Source organism: Mustela erminea, chromosome 8 (assembly GCF_009829155.1).
Source record: "Mustela erminea isolate mMusErm1 chromosome 8, mMusErm1.Pri, whole genome shotgun sequence".
NCBI lineage: Eukaryota > Metazoa > Chordata > Mammalia > Carnivora > Mustelidae > Mustela > Mustela erminea.
Genome location: NC_045621.1, coordinates 64832637 through 64855109, shown reverse-complemented (window position 1 = coordinate 64855109; position 22473 = coordinate 64832637). Strand labels below are relative to the sequence as shown.

Here is a 22473-nt window from a genome sequence, read left to right as displayed (position 1 = left end):
AGTTTCAGAGCACTTCCCCTCAGCTGCCTTTCCTGTCTAGGACTTAGCTCAGAGCTCTGCTCACTATCATGTAGCAGTAGAATTTATCTGAGAAGAATGCTATGGGTTGGTGGGAATGTTAACACTGATCCATCCTATTGTCCAGACCACTTTTAGGAATCATTGGTTGATATTATTTCTGCAGCGACAAAGGCTAATAAACTGCCCTAGAGATTGGAGTGTGTACAACCTACATTTTATATTTTTAATATTAAAGAATGTGTAAATATAGAACACACTAATGCACAAGCAATGGGCCAAATAAAGAGCAAATCAAAATATGTCAAAACAAATGAGAAAGAAAACAGTATTTCCTAAACCTATCGAGTACAGCAAAATCAGACAGCAGAGTGAAATTTATGCTGTAAATGCTTATATTAAGAAAAAAAGTTGAAATAACATTACACCCCAAGGAACTAGAAAAAGAAGAAACAACTGTAGTTTAGTAGAGGAACCAAATAATAAAAATCAGAAATAAATAGAGATCAGAATAAGCAATGACATAACATTGGGAGTAATGACCAGTTTTTCAAAAAAAAAAAAAAAAAATTGGCAATGCTTTACACTAAGGGAAAAAAAGACTCAAAAACCAAAATGAAAACTAGAAAACAAGGCAACAGGTACCCCAGAAATACATAGTGTGATAACAGATTACTATAAACAGCTATATACTAACAAATCAGATAACTTAGAGGGAAAAAAAGGTAATTCTTAAAATTTAAGGTAATTCTTAAAAATGTATGAGTTACCAAAATCGAATCATGAATCTTGAATCCAAGAAATGGGAAATCTTAGACCAATAACAAGAATGAAAGCTGAAGTGGGGAGCAAAAATCTCTCGTGCAGATAAGTCCAAGACTACATGGTTCCACTGGTGAATTTTATCAAATATTAAAAAAAAGGAAGAAGAAAATCTTTATTAAAATCTTATTTAATAGATTTCTATTATTTAATAGAATAGGGGGAACACATTCAAAGTTATTCTGTGAAGACAGTATTACCCTAATACCAAAGCAGGATTAAAAACAATACAAGAACAAAAAAGTCTAGGTTGTCCCATATAGGTATTGCTACTCCAACTTTTGACTTTCATTTGTATGATAAATGTTTCTCCACCCCCTCACTTTCAGTCTGCAGGTATCTGTTGGTCTAAAATAAGTCTCTTATAGGGCAGCATATAGATGGCTTTCTTTTTTTTAAATCCATTCTGACATCCTATGTCTTTTGATTGGAGCATTTAGTCCATTTACAAAGTAATTATTGATAGATACGTATTTATTGCCATTTTATTTCTGGAGATTTTCTCTGATTCTTTCTTGTCTTCATCATTTTTTATCTCTCCTTTATACTCAGAGTCCCCTTTAATATATATATTTTTTAAGTTTTTATTTATTTATTTGACAGACTGAAAGAGAGAGCACAAGCAGAGGGAGCAGGAGAGGGAGAACCAGGCTCCTTGCTGAGCAGGGAGCCCAATGCGGGGCTATATCCCAGGACCCTGGGACCATGACCTGAGCTGAAGGCAGACATCTAACCAACTGAGGCATCCCCTACCCCCTTTAATATTTCTTGCAGGGCTGGTTTAGTGGTCATGAATTCCTTTAGTTTTTCTTTGGGAGACTCTTTATCTCTCCTTTTCTGAATGATAGCCTTGCTGGATAGAATATTCTTGGCTACAGATTTTCCCATTCAGCACTTTGAATATATCATGCCATTCTTTTCAGGCTTGCCAAGTTTCTGTTGAGAAATCTCCAGCTACCCTTATGGGTTCTCACTTGTAATTTAAGGAATTATTCTGTCTTGCTGCTTTTAAGATTTTTTTCTTTGTCATTATATTTTGAAATTTTAATTAGAATATGTCTAGGTGTTGGCTTGCTTTTGTTGATTTCGAAGGGCATTCTCTGTGTCTCCTAGATATGAATGTCTGTTTCCTTCCCCAGATTAGGGAAGTTTTCTGCTTTATTTATTGAAATAAATTTTCTGCCCAAGTTTCCTTCTCTTCTGGGACTCCTCTAATATGAATGTTATTACATTTGATAGAGTCACTGAGTTTCCTAAGTCTATTCTCATGTTGCATAATTCTTTCTCTCTTTTATACACCTTTATTATTTTCCATTATTTTGTCTCCTAGGCCACTAATTCATTCCTCTACTTCTAGCCTGCTGTTCATTGCATCAAGCCTGTTTCCAATCTCATTTATTAAATTCTTAATCTCCGATTCTTTTTTCAACTCTTATCTCTGTGGTAAGGGTCTCCCTGATGTCTTCTATTCTTTTCTCAAGCCCAGTGAGTATCCTTATAATTATTGCTTTAAATTCTTCATCAGGCATGTTACTTACACCTGTTTTGTTTAGGTCTCTGGCCATGACCTTATCTTCTTCTTTCATTTGGGCTAAAGCTCTCCATCTTGGTATTTTATTTAAGTTTCTGCCTTCTTCTGTATGCTGGAAAAGCAGTAGGCCTCCTGCCCCTAAAGGAATGCCCTTATGAAGAATAGGTGATGTAGTGCCCAGGGCCTGGTTCTTCACAGAGTATCTACATTATATGCTGTGTGCGCTCCACTGTTGTGTTTTGGCTTCTCTGTCCTTTAGGGCAGTGGTCTGCAGAGGTTCTCCTTGACTACTGTGGGCAGTATCTGGTCCTTGGCTTGACTGTGGTGAGTTTTAACAAGGTGTGCTCTACTCTACTTGCAAAATGAGGCCTGACGCCAACTCCACCAGAACTGAGAACTGAGGCCCTGCAGAACTCTGGATTGGAGATCTGGTGTTGTTAGGGGTTTGTGCTGATCTTCTGGGGGAGGGGCCTGCTGCATTGGGACTGAGACAAGCTTGACTGAAAAGGGCAGTCCCACCAGAGCATGGTGTGGGGTGGGGGGCTTAGTGTAAGCAAGTTAGGTAGTCAGTGTCCAGGCTGACCTGCTTTCCCTCAGGTGGCTCTGTGTTTATGCTGAAGAGTGGGGGAGGGAAATGGCACCAGTCAGCTCCTTGGTTTCCAGAGAGGCATGTGGGGCTTGTGCCTAACAAAGTCCTCTCCTATTTTGTCATGGGCTTGGCCCAAGGTAGTATTTTAACAGGGACAGTACGATGAGCAAAAAAATACGGTTTTCCTAAGCAGATCCTCATATTTTTTGATATATTGACATTTAAATGAATATATAAAATCATATCTAAACTCAATTTTTTATTTTTGTGGACCTAGCTTGATTTGGAGCTCAAATTATATTAGCAGGATCCAATTGCTTAGCTGTTTTTCTGGGTTAAGGCCCCACATGGTAGACCTCAGCAATTTAAGCTTGTCCCAATCCCTGAACTAATCACTGGTGATCAGGGGGTAAATAAAGTATATGCTTTGGATTAGACTAGCTCCCTGCCAAAGCCCAGGAGTGGAGGTAGATTAACCTCAGTAACAGAGCCAAGAGTAGGGATGCTATAGTTCTCCAAGGGAAAGATTAGATATTTGATATAAAAAAAAATAGATAACTACTATAGTGAGTATGCATTTGCTGAATTGCTACCTGAAATATATCTACAAGGAATAAACATCAAATTTAAAGAAAGATTATCATTTGCTGAAACTAGAGGAAGACCATGTCTCATACCACAAATTCTTGATGATATAATGTTTTGAAACATGCAGTGAAGACAATGGGCTGGTTGCTTTGGCAAGGAATTCTGAAGGGTTCCTTTCACTGGCAAGTTACAGAAATAAAGCTTGGGGATGAGAGAAGAAATGAGTACCTTCCACTTATGGTCCATTTCTCTTCAAGGACACCCATGCTTCACTTCTAACTTGAGGGGGTGGGTAGGGCAAGATCTGGGAAACAAGACCAGGTAGCAGGAGAGTCCCAAAAGGACAGTGTAGGAGCCAGCTTTACTGCTGGGATCCAAAGACAAATGCATGAAGAGAACTGCACTAGCATACCAAACAAATGGCCTTAAGCCATGGTAATTTCCAGTGATGTTTTCTCAGCTGGGAAGTTGATTCATTCTAAAATTGGATTTGGTTAGGGCTGGCCACCTTAGAGCAATGGTATTACTTTTAAAAAACGTTTATGTCTCCATTACTCTTATAAGCCCTTCTCATATCTCATATCTCATATCTACTCATTTGTATTTCCTCATCAGCCTATGAGGTGGATACTATGCATAACCTTGTTCTACAGATAAGGAATCCAAGGTACTGAGAGTTTAAGTAACTTCAAGTCCCACAGATGGTAAGCATTAGAACTGGAATTCAAATCTAGGAGGCAATCTGACACCTCGTCCATGAGCTTTGCCTGGGTGACACCTCATGCATTTCTGTGCTATAGTGTAGGGAAATATGTGAAGATAAATTTCTTAACAAAGATTCTAGACAAACTTGAACTTCAGTAATATAACTTAGCCTTTGTGTTTCTATAGGAGTATAATGATTAAGAGGAAAAAAAGGTAAACTATCTTGAAAGTAGGGGAATACATTTTGTCTGGATCTTTAGGAAATGGCTTCACTAAGATGATAAAACAGCTTCAGATCTTGAGGAACAATGAGCTGGCCTTTTGGGGCTGGATGGCTCATTAAGAGCAGTTTCTAGGCCTGTTGACTGCAGTCATCACCCCAGGTCTTTATGGAAATGTCAGATGGAGGGCTATTGACTTATGTATGAGTCTTTATCTGTTCAAATATAAAGAATTTAAATTTTGAGGGTCACTATGTGCCAACCCAGGAATATTCTGGAACTGATGTTAACACATTAGCTTAAATTATAAAGTTCATACATTATGGAAATTTCACTTCGAATAAAAATACACATGAAAGACAAACTATTTCATTAAGTTTGCTGTTTTTATACATTATATTTAAGAAGGTATATTTCAAAACTTAAATAATTTTAACCATTTAAAATCTTCCTGATAAGGAAATAATACATGAGGTAAAAAGAGAAGAGATTTTCCTTAATGAAAAATATATGCATGAGTAGCTACGTTGATTAAAATGGAAGCCAAGGGGCGCCTGGGTGGCTCAGTGGGTTAAAGCCTCTGCCTTCAGCTCAGGTCCTGGTCCCAGGGTCCTGGGATCGAGCCCCGCATCGGGCTCTCTGTTCATCAGGGAGCCTGCTTCCTCCTCTCTCTCTCTGCCTGTGTCTCTCCCTGCTTGTGATCTCTGTCTGTCAAATAAATAAATAAAATCTTTAAAAAATAAATAAATACATAAATAAATAAATAAATAAATAAATAAATAAAATGGAAGCCAAAAGCAGTAATCTAGTGCACACTTTGTAATCACATGAACAATAAGATCTTTAAAAATTAAACTCAATCACTAAATTGTTTAAGTTAAGAAAAAAAAAGAATTGGCACAAAATATGTTAAAATGTTCTAATGGATTAAAATTTTCAATTTCCCAGCTAAGAAAGATTACAAAGTGTTGCTTCTCTTCCAACTCAGAAAATTTCTGTACAAAAACATTTAGTTCTGTGTTGTGTTCAACAATACCTGCATGTGTTGCCACTATTTTCAGCCATTTTTAGATGGTAAAGATCGCCCTACTGGGAATTGTTTGGGTTTTTTTTTTTTTTCAATTTGAGATTTATTTACTTATTTGAGAGATAGAGAGAGAGAGAGTGAGCAGGCAAGTGTGGAGAGTGGCAGAGGGAAGGAGAGAGAGATGGGGCACCCGGATGGCTCGGTTGGTTAAGTGCCTGCCTTCGGCTCAGGTTGTGAGCTACTCATGCACATGTTTTTCATGTCCTTCTTCTTGTCTTCATCATTTTTGGTCTCTTCTTTGTACTCAGAGTCCCCTTTAATATTTCTTTTTATTTTTTAAAGATTTTATTTATTTATTTGACAGAGAGAGACAGAGCACAAACAGGGGGAGCAGGAGAGGGACAAGCAGGGTCCTTGCTGAGCAGGGAGCCTGATGTAGGGCTGTATCCCAGGACCCTGGGATCATGACCTGAGCCAAAATCAAAAGTCAGTCACTTAACTGACCAAACCACTCAGGCACCCCACTGCAGTCAATTCTTGACTTAATGACAAGCTAATAAAGAATAAGATTCTTTCTGAATAAAGATAAGAGCTTGCTTCTAAGTAGAAATAGAGTCCACTTTTTAAGTAAACTAGAGGAAATATAAGCTATTTAAAATCAGTTCCTTTCTTGGTATCGTAAATATATCTTGGTGAGAAGTACAAAAATGTGTGATGTGGTACGACATGAACAATGTTTAGAGCTTAGACATGTTATCCCTTTCTCTCAGCAGCTAGCTGGAAGCAGCTGAGGAAAAGATCTTTAATTGGAAAGAGGAAATATTTGAGATTCAAATGAATGTGATCTCTATAATGCTAAATCTTGAATACTCTAAATTGTTTTGTGAAAAGTTTTGTTTTCAAGCATCAGAATGGTATTGTGGAAAAATCTGAGAATTAAGATGTGGTCTCATCTATGGTACATGATCTTAAGCATGCCGTCTAAAGTCTTTGAATATCAGCCATACTGTACCATGTGTAGTTTCCCAAACTTGCCAGTTTCTTTTCTGTTGATCAGGCCAAGGAGGTTTGCTTCTATTCTCAGTTAATCAAAAGTAATTACCATGAATGTTTGTTAATATTATCATGTTTTTTCTGCATCTATATAGATTTTCATCTTTAATCTGTCAACATGCTGATTTATATCAATAGATTGTTGAAAAAATGTTGAATCAACACTGCCTTCCTGGAATAAATCCAACTTAGCCTTCATATGTAATTTTTTTTTAAATAGTGTTGGATTTGGTGAATATTCTATTTTAAATTTTTATATCTACAGCCATATATGAGATTGGCTTATAATTTTTCTTTGTATATTAACCTTGGTTTTGGCATCAAGCTTATCCTAGGTCCTAGACCCTTGAAATAGTTTGGGTGTGTTCCTTTTTTTCTATTTCCTGAAAAAGTCTCGATGGGATTAACTATTTTTGAACTCACCTATAAAACTCTCTGGGCTTGTGTTTTCTTTGTAGGAAGTTTTTAAACTACTCATTGAATTTCTTTAATGTTAATTAAATTATTGAATTATTCTATTTTTTGAATGAGTTTTGATAATGCATGTTTTTTGAGAAATTTGTCTTTTGGGCTGGCTTTGTTTGCAAATTAATTGGTTTAAAGTTGTTAATAATATATAATTTTAGCTTTTAGATATCTGCTGTGGTTGTAGTATGTCCACTTTTTCCTTATAAAAAACATTTATTTATGCATTTTTCTCTTACTCTTGCTCAACTTATTAAGAGGTTTGCTCAACTTATTAATCCTTTCAAGGGACCAACACGTAGCTTTGTTTAGTATTTTATTTTGCTTTATGTTTCATGAAATTTTGCTCTTTTTTTCCCTTGTTATTTCTTTTCTTTCTTTGGGTTGATTCTGCTGTTGTTTTTATAAATCCATAATTAGGATGTTTAGTTCATTCATTTTAGCCTTTCTACTTTTCCCTATAGCATTTTTAAGCTGCTTTCCTAGAACTACAGGTTTTACTATGTAGTAGCTTTCTTGTTTTTTATTTCTAATATTTTCTAATTTCCATTAAGATTTCTTCGTTGACCATGGCCTAGTTAGATGTTCATGCGTGCGTGTGTGCACACACATCCATGTGCTTGAGTGTATGCAGGCATACATATGTATATGCTCCCTAAATGCAGATGGCTTTTAAATTATCCTTTTCTTGTAATTTCCATACAATTCTAGAGGCTTGCTCTGTGGCCTAGTGCATGATGAATATCGTACATGTGTATTTTCCAGTGGTGATGTGCAGCGCCTTCTTTCTCAACTTCCGGTGGCTCACCCCACCTTCCTCTTTTGCTTGTATGCTCCTCGGCTGACTTTCCCCAACCTCCTCATCCTGATTAATGCTTCTCCTCAATGTTCTCATACTCCTTTTGATGTAGCCCTATTATAGAATCTATCACAGTATATTGTGTTTTTTAACTGGTCTGTTGCCCTTACAAAATTGAGACTGAGGGCTCTTTGAGGAAAAGGACTTGTCTTTAAGACCTAGTATTTAAGTGATAGATCTTTAATGTTCCAACCACTCTGTATAGTAAGTTCTATTTACCCTTCCAAATCTAGTTGAAAGACCCTCCCCTTGACAAGGGTGATGTGAGAAGCCTGGGCTATTCTGCCCCACAGAAACCATATATAAACTGGCAAGTTTATATATGGGTAAGCAACAACCATTCCAAAGGCAAGCAACAACCTGGGAAATGTTTATTCATGAAGATCTGCTAGTGAGTTGGATGAGAATGGTGAATTTATAGTCAACAAGCAAGTGGGAAGATGATCAGCATCATTAGTCACTAGGGAAATATGAATTAGAACTGTGGTGAAATTAAAATACACCTGCTAGAATGGCTACAATGTAAAAGACTGATAATATCAAGTACAGACAAGGCTATACAGCATCTGGAATTCTCATACATTCCTGGTGGAAATGCAAAATAACATTGCTACCTTGGAAAACAACTTGTAGAATTGTTTTTAAAGTTAAATACACAGGAAGATAAAAATTAAATACACAGTTAACAATTCGACTTCTAGGTATCTACCCAAAAGAAATGCATTCCCCCTTCCCAAATTTGTTCATGAATGTCTGTAACAATGTTATTCATTTTGACCGACAGAATGTAGTAGTCACCCCCTTATCCATGGGTGTGGATAAGACCTCCAGGGGATGCTGAAACTGTAGCTAGTACTGATCCTGATATACACCATATCTATGAGAAAGATTCATTTATAAATTAGGCACAGTAAGAGATTAACAAAATAATTAATAATAAAATTAAACAATTTTAACAACATACCATAATAAAAGGTATGTGAATAAAAGTTATGGTCTTTCTCTTTGAAAATATCTTACTGTATTGTACACCTTCTGGTGATGATGTGAGATGATAAAATGCCTGCATGATGAGAGGAAATGAGGTGAAAGACATAGTCATCGATGGCGTCATGTGAGGCTACCATTGACCTTCCCATCACAAGTTAGAAGGAGGATTATCTACTTCCTGACCCTGGTTGGTGGAGTAGGGAGCACAGAGGAATGGACTGAGAGGAGAAAGCTGTTTGCTTCTCGTTCTCTAGTATCAAGAGATGACCCATCCCATGCTTTCCTTGCCAATGAGATTATCAAGTGAGTGGCTGAGAAAGAGAAGAGTCTCTTTTTGAGAGAGTGTAATGTAGTCCAGAGTGTTCCTTCTTCTCTGGGCCAAGGGTGAATATGAGAAAGAAGAGGAAAAGGGGCCCCTGGGTAGAGCAGCCCCTACAAGGAGGAAAGACTTCTTCAACAAAGTCCCCAATACCACTCATCTTTAAAAAACTTGCTGGATCAAAGGAGGGGGTATTTCTTTTTTAGAGCTGACTCCTTGCATATATTTCTCCTTCAACCATGCTCCTTCTCTGGAGTTTCTGCTGTCTCAGGATTCATTCAAGTAAGCAGTTGTTCGCAAACTTAAACTTGAATTAGAATCACCAGGAGCGCCTGCTAAACCACAGATAGCTGGAGTTTTGACCAGTGTGAAGTGGGAGCTGAAAATGTGCACTTCTAACTCGATCCAAGATTACATCAGTGCTGCTGGTTCTAGCACTACCCTTGGGGAATCTCTGGGGTAAGCACTGGGGCATTTGCCCCAGCTACCAAAAAACTGAAGTTACAAGCCAGCTGAAACGGAGATCAGCAACACATTTGCCAGGGCAAATGGTAAATACTTGGCAAGGCAGGCCCAGTCCCTTCGAGGCACTCTTGGGTGTGACTCCCTTTGCGTCCCCAGATCTCCAGCATTAGTCCTCAGCTCGGGAGCCGAGGTCTTTCTGTAGCCAGTGTAGTTTGTTCCTCTCCCAGGTCGGCTTCTCCTTATCCCACACTTCCTCCGAGAGTGTTTCACTGTTTAATTCTGGGCAGGTTTATTTACTCCAACCTGAGGCCAAAGCTGCTCTCCTCCTATTCCCATGACCCTGCAGGTGAGTGGTTACTGGGCTCTCCCCCTTGGGCAGATTTTCCCAGCAGCAGGCACCCACACGTCCTCTCTTAGTTTCCCCAAACTGAGCTTGCATTTGCATAAGCACAGCCTGGATTCTCTGACTTGCTGATTTCTCACCCCCCAGTGCTGCCTAGTGGGAGGCTCTCACTCTGGATCACAGCATCCCGGAATCCCTGACACTATCCATGTAGCTCTATCCTTGTAGCTGCACTCCCTCTGCAAAAGGTTTCTGCTCTTCTCCACCCTGTCCCCAACCCTGGTCCAAGTCCCAATACCACCTATCTTGCCCTCTGTTCCACCTCGAAACCTATCTTCCCTGGGTTATCCACTCTTCCTGTGTAACATTGCAAAGGACAATAGGACATGGTATTTGATTCTAACGCACTTTTCTTGTTCTAATTCAGGCTGATTACCCACTAAGGCCATCAAGACTTTGGGGGAGGTGGGGGCTTTTTGGAGGGAAGAACAAGTTACACTATACTCAAATTACTTATCAGTTAAAGCCTTATAATACGATGCAATAAGATTGACTTTACCCCAAACTGGGTATTATATTACTTTTTGATAGATCAGAAGACACTTTAAGTGATTAAAGTGCTTTTTGTCATTATAAATGTTAATTATTATGGGTAATTGAAAATGCAAAAAGAATGAAATGAATAGATCTTTCTGGTTGATAGTATGATAGATATATAAGCTTGTATCTATTAGAGAGAAGATAAAGTAGAATAATGTCTTCTGATGTCTTCAGTGAAAATCTGGCTCTGGTGGGTAATCAGCCTGAATTAGAACAAAAAAAGTGCATTAGAATCAAAGCAGTAGAGACTGCTTATATTTCAGGCTGTTGATGTTGCTAAAAACTTCCTGACATATGAAACTGCACAGTGGAATGTCATTATGAAAGCCTAATTAAGAGTTTAAAAGTATTAATATTAAAAATTATTTTATTCTGTATGGAAGACTTATATACATCAATAATCTTTGCAATATACATTTAATTTTCATCTAAATGTAAGGGATGCCATTCCCACATGTCCAATCAGAAAATTCTTGCCCTAATAAAAAGATATTCACAAGTCTGTGCTACCCAACTATATTTATATGTATAGTTTGATGATAGTATTTTCTTGAATGTTAAAATTTATATGTCACAGACGCAAAAGGAATTTGCAGCAATGTTACGAAACAGGAAAATCATTTATGTTTTCACAAAGTTAAACAGATTTACAAAGGTAGAGGAGCATCTTTCTTTGAAAATTACTTCCAGTGAGTTCCCAGGCCCAGCCACCATTATCATCACTTTTTCTACACAAATGATCCGTTGTAGACTGCAGTCAATTGCTACGCAATTTTTTATACATCAGGGCTTAATGGAAAGAAGGAAGATGAAGAGGAAATATAAATTCCAATTTTCTGTTCATGGTCTAATGGCCTATTATTCAGCCAACTTTCTACATGTAGAAAGCCTTCATTAGTACGCCATTAAGGATGACATTAAAACTTCTGATCTGTTCTTCTAGGTTGTAAGTTATGTCTCACATAACAAATTTTACTGGAGCTCCTTCAGGTCTGGTATCTACATCTATAAATATTTCTATCTGTTCGTTATATCCTGCTGTAGGAGTGAAATGGTGCAGAGTATGAAAAATATACGTACCTTGGTTTGGAAAATTCCTTTTTGAAAGTGTGAAATTTAATAAATTTAAAAAGAAGAGGTAGGTGGCACTAGAGTAATGAAATGGATTTTAATTACTCTAATGTCATGCTATTTGAAACAAGAGTAAACATGTCTGGATGCTTCTACCAACACTACAACCCTCCATTCAGAAGAGTGTGATCTCTAGGCTGATTTAGGTCATTTTCTAAAAGATGCTGCTATACCACTTTTCTTCGTTCTAAAATGTTCCCCTGGGTGCCTGGGTGGCTCAGTGGGTTAAAGCCTCTGCCTTTGGCTCCGGTCATGATCTCAGGGTCCTGGGATTGAGCCCCCGCATTGGGCTCTCTCCCTGCCTGCCTCTCTGCCCACTTGTGATCTGTCTGTAATAAATAAATAAAATCTTTAAAAAAATAATAAAATAAAATAAAATAAAATGTTCCCTTGGGAAAAACTTGTGGCCTACCCTCTCTCAGCCCCAATTTTTTCCCATTAAAGGGCATCTGGGGAAGCAGCAAATATTCCATTTTAACAGTAAATGTTGGTTTCTAGAACTTTCTATCTGCAGAGACTCATTAGCTTTTAAGGTTCCTTTCATTAAGGAGCTGCTTAGAGTGTTCCTTTCATAATGACCTACTTGGGAAGTGCAAATTTCTTATCTCTAAATTGGTATATGAAGTTTCCAAAGGGACAAGGAGGCAAGAGATTTCGGGCACTGTCTCCTTCCTGCTTCCTATCTACTTCACTCTTGCTCTCAGACCCCAAGCCATCTCTGACTCACACCTGACCTTGCTTCTAAGAGCAGTTCTGGGTGTGCACAGAGGGTGTCTAAGAAGCCACTTCCTCAGAAGCTTACTGGCTGAGGATGGAACTCCATTCTGTCTACACTGACTTCCTCTGCCTAGGAGCCAGACCTCTCTTCTCTAGCACCCTCCCTCTTGGCCTCAGCTCCCAACTCTTTATTCTACCCTCTCCTAACCTGGGTCTCCCTCCCAGGGGTCTGACCTGCCAGGCTCTGCCGAGCTCTTCATCTCCTTCTTAATCTGCTCTTCCTTGCCCCCCAACCCCTGCCTGACTCCTCCACAGGCTTACTCTGGCCTGTTGCCACATAACCCAGACAAAAAGGACACCTGAGTCCTAATCTTTGTGGTGCTACCAGAAAACTGCGTGAGTTCAGGCAAGTGGCTGAACCATCTGAGCTCCGTCTCTCTCCCTGTGTTGGGGCATCTCTAGGGTCTCTGGGGATTTGAAAACTCTAGTTGCTGCCAAGCTCCTTCCTGCCTCCCTCTGCTCTCCATCTTCTGACTCTGTTTCAAGCAAATAAGCAAGAGTACAACGTGTGGTGACACACAGGTAGGACTCCGTTCTCCATTTGTAAAGATGACAACATTTGTCTTTATTTGCACGGCCCTGGACGGCTGACAGAGGAAGGCAGTGTGTTCAGAATCTTGTCTTATGCCTGCGTAGCGGGGTTCCCAGTGTTTCAAGGGAGCTCCTCCACGTAAGCGGCAGGAAAATGGCCCTTTTTTCCATTCAGAGAACCAAACCACCATCCTTCTTCTTGTTTCCTGTATATAGTCACAATGTCGCCTGTGAAAATGCACATTTAGTTAGACAAAGGGTGCTCTGCCATTTAAGTACATGCCCAGACCCAGTGGGTAAGACCATTGGAAGGAGATTCTGCTTTCAAGAAGTTACTTGGGAGCATCATTTTCTGTACGTGATTCAGATGAAGCAAAATTTATTGAACACCTCTGTATGAAGTAGGCATAATGCAGAGAATATTAAAAAAGAATAAGGTAATGGACAACCAAATTATGCCGTAAGATAGTTTCATTAAGAATAGAATCACGTTGGGTCCTACATCCTTCGTGTGCTGGATGGCTTACTCTGGATATATCCTATGGCCTGTCATCAAACTCTTTCTCCGTGTCTGTGTTTTAAGGGTTTCTCATGTTGGTGACTGAGAGAGTCTGGTATGGTGACTATAAGGTTTGTCTCAGCTACCAGACTTTTCTTTAGATCGCGAGAGCTTCTCTCCACTACATGAGCCAGCTTTATAGTCCAAAGTTCAACTCACAGCTTTGCACAGAAACATGACACCCCTTCATTCAGCAATGTAGATTACTTTAATAAAATATCAATTTGAAGACAATACGTTTTAAAGCAATGAATCAAATACATAAATTGCTAAGAAGCACATGGCCCTTCTCTAATTCTCTTTCTTTTAAAAAAACACTATTCTGATCTTAGAAACCCTAAAGCTTAACCTGGTGCCTCAAATCCTCTGGCTAAGACCCTCTCTTGGGAGAAAGTCCTTCCTCTCTGGCTGCTGACTATACATCAAAGCTGAAACATCATCTTCCCTCAGGATCTAAGAGCTCCTTTACCTTGAGCATCCTTTTGAGGTAACTTTTCAGTCTATCTTTCATTCATTCTCCTCCCCAGTTATTTTCTTTCTTAGGCAAAGGACTGTCCACCCCCTTCCTTCCCAGCTCACTCATAAATCACTTTTCTTATAGGAGATCATTCTCTGCCTAAGTTCTACCTCCACTGAGTTCTGTCAGGCCAGCAGATCTCCGGTCAACATACCGACACAGTCTGCTAACAGAAATTCAAACAAATAATTTAAAATTTTGTTGCCAGTTTCCCCAAGCCTCCAATGGTTTTGTTTACTTAAGGAACCCACTTATGATACAAAATATAAGTAGACTTTGCTGCCAACAGAACTGAAGGCAAAGAAGAGAATCAATTTATTGTTTGACTATGTAACTCAGACCGAAGCCCTGGAGTCTAGGTGGCATCTGGGAAATGTGTTTTTTATTCACACAGGAAGTGGGAATACAGCATTTCCTACTGCTGTAGGTAACCCTAGGATGACATGATGAGGAACAAAGTGACTTCCAGAACACTTTCAACTTTTAAATAAAGGCGGTGTTGGTTTAAGATGAAGGGAGGAGAGGGCCTACTCTTTATTTCCTTTTTCTTATCTTTTTAAAATTTCTGACCTAGAAGGAAAAGTAGTTCCTGGAAGAAATCTGGCTGGCAATCTGAAAAGGAAGCACCCATTAACCAATAGCAAGTACATGGTATCCCTGTTGTGTGACTGCAAAATCCATCATGACTTCCTGTTGGTTTTGGGTGCCATTTTCTGCTTGTAGGTAAAAAACTCTACTACAACACAACTCTTTCTCACTCACCTTTTCATTTCCAGATCTCTGCCTTAGCTTTAACATCCAAATATGGTTGCTAATTGGACACACAAAGAAAATGGAGGGTAGGGGCGTCTGGGTGGCTCAGTGGGTTAAAGCCTCTGCCTTCTGCTCAGGTCGTGATCTTGGGGTTAAAGCCTCTGCCTTCTGCTCAGGTCGTGATCTTGGGGTCCCGGGATCGAACCCCACATCGGGCTTTCTGCTCAGCAGGGAGACTGCTTCCCCCCTCTCTCTGCCTGCCTCTCTGCCTACTTGTCATCTCTCTGTCAAATAAATAAATAAAAGTATTTTTTAAAAAAAGAAAGAAAGTTGAGGCTAGTGACTTTTTCTTATTTAATGTTGAGGGTAACCCATGACAGCACACCTTTCCATGTTCAACAAAAATCTGTGACAGAGAGAAGGGGGTCATTTCCTAGATTGGCCATAAACCACTTTTCTGAGAGGTAAGTGGGAGAAACATTAAGCTAGAAGTTCTCTGACCCGGCTTCTAGAACTCACGCTTACCCTAAGCCATGAGAGGAAATCATTTCACATTCCTGTGTGTTTACCTTTTTGAAAAGAAAAAGGTGGGGCTACCTTTGCAATAACTTTCCATTACTGACACTCTACTCCGTTAGGGCTGTGATAAGAAGCGTGACTCTGGGTTTCTGAGTTCAAAGCCTGTGCTATCACTTCCTGTAACTTTAGCCAAAGTACTTAACCTTTCCATGCCTCAGTCTCTTAAAAGAAAATGGGAATAAACAATAATACCTACCTCAAAGGGCTATTATGAACATTAAATGGGACAATGTGCTTACAGCGATTTCTAGCACTGAGTAAACGCAGACTAAATATTAGCTATTTTCATTATGTGACTTTTATTTCTGGTGTGCCTTATCTTTATTTTTCAAAAAGGGTGATTATAATCCTGAGTTGATTTGATGTTGTAGTAACTTGTAAGGCTGTTGAAACAATATAGGAGTTTTATTCAAGTAAAAGATCTCACCATGGGAAGACAAACTATTTGAAAATGATTCTTACCTTTTTCCAAATTTAATTCATCATCTTGTCTGGCTTGAAAAGAATATAAAGCCTTGCAAAGACCACTGCCGAGCTGGGCCACACCAGAGGCTGAAAGTTGAATTCAGTTATAATTACTAATGCTGTGTCGGTAGGCAAGATGGGAACAGAATGGGAAGCTCTTGAGTGGTTGAATGGTGTGGTGCAGAGCCGAAATCTGCTGACATTTTCTCAAGAGGAAAGTTTATAATTTCACATACTATTCATTCCTTGGTAGAGTAACCATTTATGACACACTACTATGTGTACGGACTAGGTATATGATATAATCAAAAGCTGTATGATAATTTAGAACACAATAAGTCTGGAGAAAAAAATAATAAAGATGATAATTTAAAATTGTTTTCCCCACATAAACTTCTTTACCAACATCAGTTAGCTAATACATATGGTAGTATGTATTAAATATTACTATATCATAATAAAATTACCAATTAATATTATTAATAATAAAATTAGTAATTATTTATAATTAAATAATATTGGTATTATGTATTAAATTAAAGTGATGGGAAGTCTTTATTATACCACGTGAACCATTACATCCTGGGTTTTCCTGGAATTTTTTTGCCAACTTCTCATCAAGAAACTCGAGAATTGAGTTTGGAAACTATAGTTAAACGAGGGGACAATGACGTGTGTGGGTGTGTGTGAATGTGTGTGTGTGTGTGAGAGAGAGAGAGAGAGAGAATGTGTTCGAGTTTGTGTGTGTGAGTGTTGAAAGGTGAAAGGTGGGGGGTGTGGGCTAGCAAATAGCTAAGGTCAGGAGCTGAATAAAGGGAGGAGGTAGGTCTTGGGATCACCATGTTTCTCACAGAGGATTTTTATGGACCTTTGGAGGAGACTGTGGAGACAGAGTTTCTCACAATGGTTCAGGGTGAATGTATGGACAGCAAATTGCAGACTGAATAACATGGATGCCAGTCATCTAAGGGACCTTTCTTATGGCATACATTTTTTCCCCCAACCCTCCGCTTTTTGACTCCTTCCCACATTTTTGGATTACATCTGCACAGAGAGCTACAAATGCTAACAAATCAATCCGTCCTAACTGAAATGCATTCTTTATCTGTGCTGATATATGCCCATGTGACCCTGAAAATAAAATGTAAATGTCACAATGTGCTTTACCAACAGAACCTAAGCCCAAATTATTGTGGGCATGGGATTACCTGTAGATGAGGAAATTGGGATTCTCTGCCCACCAGGACATGTCCTGCTCACAACATTCTCTAATCTCTTCATAAGAAAAGGCCGAGATATTTTTACATAACTATGTGTCTGTTGCTGTTTAGATAGTAAAAAAAAAAAAAAAAAGTCATTTTAACAACACATTCATCTAAAATATTTTTGACAAGTTTAACTCCTCCACAGTTTTTTACCTCGGGAATTTGTCTTTGAATTTTGGGAAGGAGAGTATAAATAAGTTATTCAATACTTTATCTAAACTCTTCTATAAACCTTAATTGTTTCTGAAGCCATAGTATTTTCAGAATTAGACCATTTCAGCGTTTTATAGCCTGTGTTTCCAATTCTGACCTGCAGCTCCAGGTGAAAGAATAACATTCAGAGCTTTACTTCCTCATATTCAACTTTAATCGGCTTTAACGCAAGTGAAATTGCCAGGACTCTAAGTGATTGAGACCAATTTGGAGTCCTGAGTCTCAGAGAAAGACAAGCCCTTTATCACAAGATAGTTACAGCTCCCCCTTCTGACAGGAAATGGAAAACAGCTTCAAGGAGGAGCGACTCCTGTGCCTTCACGCGCTCACCATCATTCCTCTATCTCAGAATTTAGGTCCATATGAAATTTTACTCTAAAAGCCTGTTCAGAGAATAAAGTTAAGATATGAGGAGGAAGAAGAAGGAATCCAAAGTGTTATTAGCTCCTCATATTTAGTCTGCAAAGGAAGTACTCGTTTGTGATGAGCTCTTGTTACTGCACTAAAAGGAATAAAAATAAATTTATCTTAAAATTCCACAATTGGGATTTAAGATCTATGCCATATAGAATTCATAATAGCCTTTTCCTCCCTAGTACTACTTGAAGCCACTCCATACAGCAAGCCCCGTCAGGAAATTACAATCCATCTCTTAAGTTTTTACCTTTTCTTTCCACCTGAAGATGGCGTTACTACAGGGATGGCTGGGTTGAGGTCTTTGCTCAAGTTCTGCTAACACCGATGACAGTTTGTAGGCATTTGCTTGCAAAAGGTCTAGTTTCAAATTGGTCTGTGGACATATCATTTGGACATGTGAGTAAATTTCTAGAAAGTGAGGCACAGCTGCGTGGATAGAGGGATGTCAGGAAAACTCCCAAGACGACAGAGAGGTCTAGAAAAGTACACGTTCAACTCATGCAGATAGGCCCAGAAAATGCTAAAGAGAGCAAAAAGTGGACCTTTAAGCACTTCAAAGGAAACCCGTGGTTGTTGAGTGCACCTTATTCTGGACTCTTATGAACAGGATAAACTGGAAAGCTAGACAGATGAGGGTTCTGTGCCAACAGACAGCTTTACTCAATTTACTGTTGAGGAGTGAGAAAGGGAATAAGTGTTGACTGCAGAAGGCAGAACTTTGGAGGGCTTTGAAGAAAGGCCGTTGAACGTAGTGCTCGGTACTGTGAGCAGAACTGAACTTGCATCAGATCGGATCCAACTAAAATGGTGTGAAGTGGGTTTTGTTGTTGCTGCTGCTGTTACTGTTTTTCTTACAGAGGTGAGGTCTTATATTACCCAAAACGTTTACGGTAACATTTCTGGAAACTGGAAACAATATTTGGACTATTTGGGTATAAAAATAAGTGAAGCTAAAGATACACTCCAAGTTCTCCATTTGACCTTGAACTAGAAACTTCATAATAGCTTCTCGGTCAAGCTGTGTTCAGTCAGGATAACTGGAAACTAAACAATGGAAGGAGCCCGCGTATCCCATCTCTTCCTCACTGTCATTTCCTCCCTTTTCCACACCTCCAGCATGGGGATTCCTAACCCTGCATTCCTTGCCAGGGGACCACAACCATGGACTGAACGCTTCTGACCGGTGGGGAATGACCCACTGCATTGTGGGGGAGGCTAACCTAAGGTGAAATCGAAACCCATCACATACCTTCTACCATTAGACCTAGTCTGCGTCTGAGAACATCACAGGGCAAGTCTCCTTCCTTCTGCCTGCAGTGCTCCTTCCCACCTCTGAGGGCAATGTCTACTCTACATTCAATTTCTGCAAAAATTTTTCATAGAACATGCCTTGCCAACATTCTTGCTTCAAATATGGCACTTGAAGGACCAAGAGATAATGAATTGGGAAGAATTTAAATGAAATAGCTTCCTCCTGTAAGAAACCTTGCCAGGGGAACACAAAGTCTACCAATATCCCCAGTCTTCCTCCACCCAATGCAGCGGTGTGTAACCAAGTTACAAAGGTATTTGGCATCCAAATACTTGAAGGTTTGTACTGGCTCCGTCATAAACACCGTGAATTCAGGAGGCGGACCCTCTCCAACCTTGCACCCTCCGCTGTGTGAATCAGGCCAACGTGCACCCAGATATCCCAGGGCATGTCCTAGGCTGGTAGGATGACAACAAAATTCTATGCAAGAACCACCAAAGAAATAAACTTACAACTTCAGACCATCCCAAAATGCTCCATAGGACTCTATTTCGGTAAACAGCGTTTGCATAGAATTCGTAAACCAAACATTTCGCACTGTCACAGAAAATGTCCTATGGACTGCTTTCTATTTTCATAGGACCCGCAGCCATGTGTCCCAGCAAGTGTGTTAGACCTCTGCTCCCAAGTGAACAGAATTCAGGGCCTTTCTCTTCTCTGAGAGCGTGAGGCCTGTTTTTACAACAGCTCCCCCACTAAAGGAAGCCTCTGCTAAAAAACAGATTCAACTGTACCTGGCTGTATCTGTCTCCTTTCCCCAGAGAACGACCGAAACTGCCTGTTTGAACAGAGGGATGAGGTACCTGGCTTTCACAAGAGTCAGTCAGACTACGTACAACGTGCCAGCTGCCTGTTTCCTTCAAAACATGGCTAAAGATTTTGTATCTCTTTCTGAGTTTTTCTCAGACGAATCCCAGTCAACTTTCTCTCGTCACAGCAGAAAACCTGTATCTAGCACACATAGCTCATAGTATCTGTTCATTTTCACTCCTACATAAAATCCACAGGCCATTGCTGGCCTCCCTTTCACTGTGGGTGCCTCTGAAGCGGCCCATGGGCATTGCCCATGACCCCCCACAAACACCCAGGAGCTGCTGTGGGCCAGGCCCTCAGCAAAAAGGCCCAGAGATGCCTCTCCCTGCCCTCTCCTGACAGTACCTCCCCTTCCCTCAAAACCACCTCAGTCTCTAAACTTTTTTTCCCTTTTCCTCAGAAGTTTTTGTTGCACACTCCAGACTCCCCTCTTCCTTCTCTGTGGCCAAGCTTTCCGTTCTCCGGTTATTTTCAGAAGCTCCTGATGTTAGCTGACCGGTAAGTAGGAAATGAACTCTTTGTAGTTACCAGGATTTCAGCTCTCCTCTGTGCACGGTGCTGGCACTTTCTAGCTCACACTTTATCTTCACAATAACCCTTTGAGGTCGGTACCGAGAAAAGTAAAGTTGTCCCAAGTCCCTGGAAAGGGCAGAGCGAGATCCAAATACAGGCCTTTTTGGATGCAGACCCTGTGTTTTTAATCACTTCTCTTAACGGGGTTAATGTACACCTGGTTTCCAGACCTTGATGGAATTATTCTATTTTGGGGAATTCTATTTTAGGCACAATTGGTTTCCTGGAAGGACACTAAAGCAAACATGTCTAAGTAGTTGAATTTTTCCAGATCCCTCAAACGGCTTGTCAAGGAGACTCCCTGACTAGATTGTTCTATGTCATGAGAAAAGAAAGGCAAGCAGAGGTCAACCGGACCCAGAAAACAAGCATTCTAAAAATAACTCTTTCATCATTAAATCTAGGAAAGTGGATGCTGCAAATAGTTACCTCATCCATCAAGGCTGCTGTGATTTTTTGGCTCTCTGGGTCTGAGAAGGCGGCGTCCCTGGAGTAGGATTTCAGCATGCGTTCCAGGCCTGACAATGAAACCGTCCCCTCAGTCACTGCTGTCCTTCCTGTCCTGGGGGGACACAGCTGACAGGGGCACGTGCAGGGGGAGCCTGAGCCCAGAAGTGACACCAGGACGATTTCCCAGCGGCCGAGGCTCTTTCTCTTTGTAGCTGTGACTAACTTTGACTGAATGGGTGGTCTGTACCCTCATTTAATGAAAGTTGAGAAATTCTGGTGTTTAAAAAGAATCTTGATTGTTATTTTGCAAGATGAGCTTGGTGAATCCTCCTTGGGGACCCGGTGCGTGGTCGGTTCCCAAAACTATCGCAGTGTTGGGCTCTCCCTCACTGTGGTAGTTTCTAACTTTTCACCCTCTTGGATTCAGGGATTCAGGGATTACATTTCAGTGTGTTGTTCTGGTCCACATCAAATGAGGTCCACACACCAGAATCATGAGCGCGGGGCTGTTTTTATTACCCGCATCGCTTTAGAGCTGCTTCCCATTCTGACATCCCTAACTCATTCAGAAGGATCGTTTACAAAGAAATAAACAAGGAAACTAAACCCGTGTGCTCAAGGAGGTTTACCGTGTTTTAAACCAAGCAAGCTGTCCCTCATTCCAGCCAATTTCAGAAACACGGCAAAATGCTATTATTTCTGGAGACACAGTGCTTGGATAGCGCTCTTAAATAGACCCAAATGTCATTTTCAATCTGTTTGTGCTCTCCTGTCTTCTTTCCCATTTTTCTTGATTCACACAAATTAGGTCTGACATATGAATCTTTAAATGAGGTGATCCCTGCCCCAGTTAGCAAAGGTGGACTCGCCCTACCTCTGAATGAAACCCCTGAGTAGAAAGAACACTTTCCCTGATCGGGCCATTCACAGATCTAATTACACACCTTCCTGGTCTCTTGAGGCTTTTTCAATATCTTTTTGCAGTCTCAACAGTTTTGATTTTAATGAAGACTCTTGTCGCTCTTTATTCATTGCACTGTTAAGATCTTCTTCCTTTAGGGAAAAAAAAGATGCTTAACAATTGAAGGAGAAAAAGTAAGGTTTGCTACTCCCAGTTGCCCTGAGAATTTCACTGACAATGTATTTAATATTAACTTGACAGAAGAAAACGAGTAAAAAAAATAAAGTCAGGATAACTTTTGGTTTTCTAGATTGTTCCATCTGTTCTCGACCTGCTTAATAAGAAAACTTCTTCATCCACACCTTGTATGTACACAGCTGAGCACTTTCTATAATAGAACACATTACCGTTGGAGAAAGAGCCTTACTATAGTTATTTCATAGTTTCTTGGTAAGTAAATCTATTTGTTGGATACTTTACGGCTCCCAGTTAATCTTTCTTTCTAAAAGAGATTTTATTTATTTATTTGAGAGAAAGAGAGAGAAGACAGCACGAGTGGGGAGAGGAGCAGAGGGAGAGGGAGAAGCAGACTCCCCACTGAGCAGGGGGCCCGATGCAGGAC

The 22473-nt window shown here is 39.9% G+C and overlaps 1 protein-coding gene across 1 annotated transcript in view; it reads right to left on the bottom strand.

The window, feature by feature from the left end:
* Positions 1-13039: 13039 nt before the first annotated feature.
* Positions 13040-22473, bottom strand: part of NOSTRIN (nitric oxide synthase trafficking) — a 57515-nt gene continuing 48081 nt past the window's right edge. Inside the window, exons 11-16 of the mRNA XM_032355856.1 lie at positions 21895-22003; positions 20930-21018; positions 18050-18175; positions 17116-17230; positions 15905-15994; positions 13040-13262 (exon numbers count right to left, since the gene is read on the bottom strand). Of these exons, the coding sequence (XP_032211747.1) occupies positions 13156-13262; positions 15905-15994; positions 17116-17230; positions 18050-18175; positions 20930-21018; positions 21895-22003 (636 nt within the window). The 3' untranslated portion in view covers positions 13040-13155. The remainder of the gene's footprint in view (positions 13263-15904; positions 15995-17115; positions 17231-18049; positions 18176-20929; positions 21019-21894; positions 22004-22473) is intronic.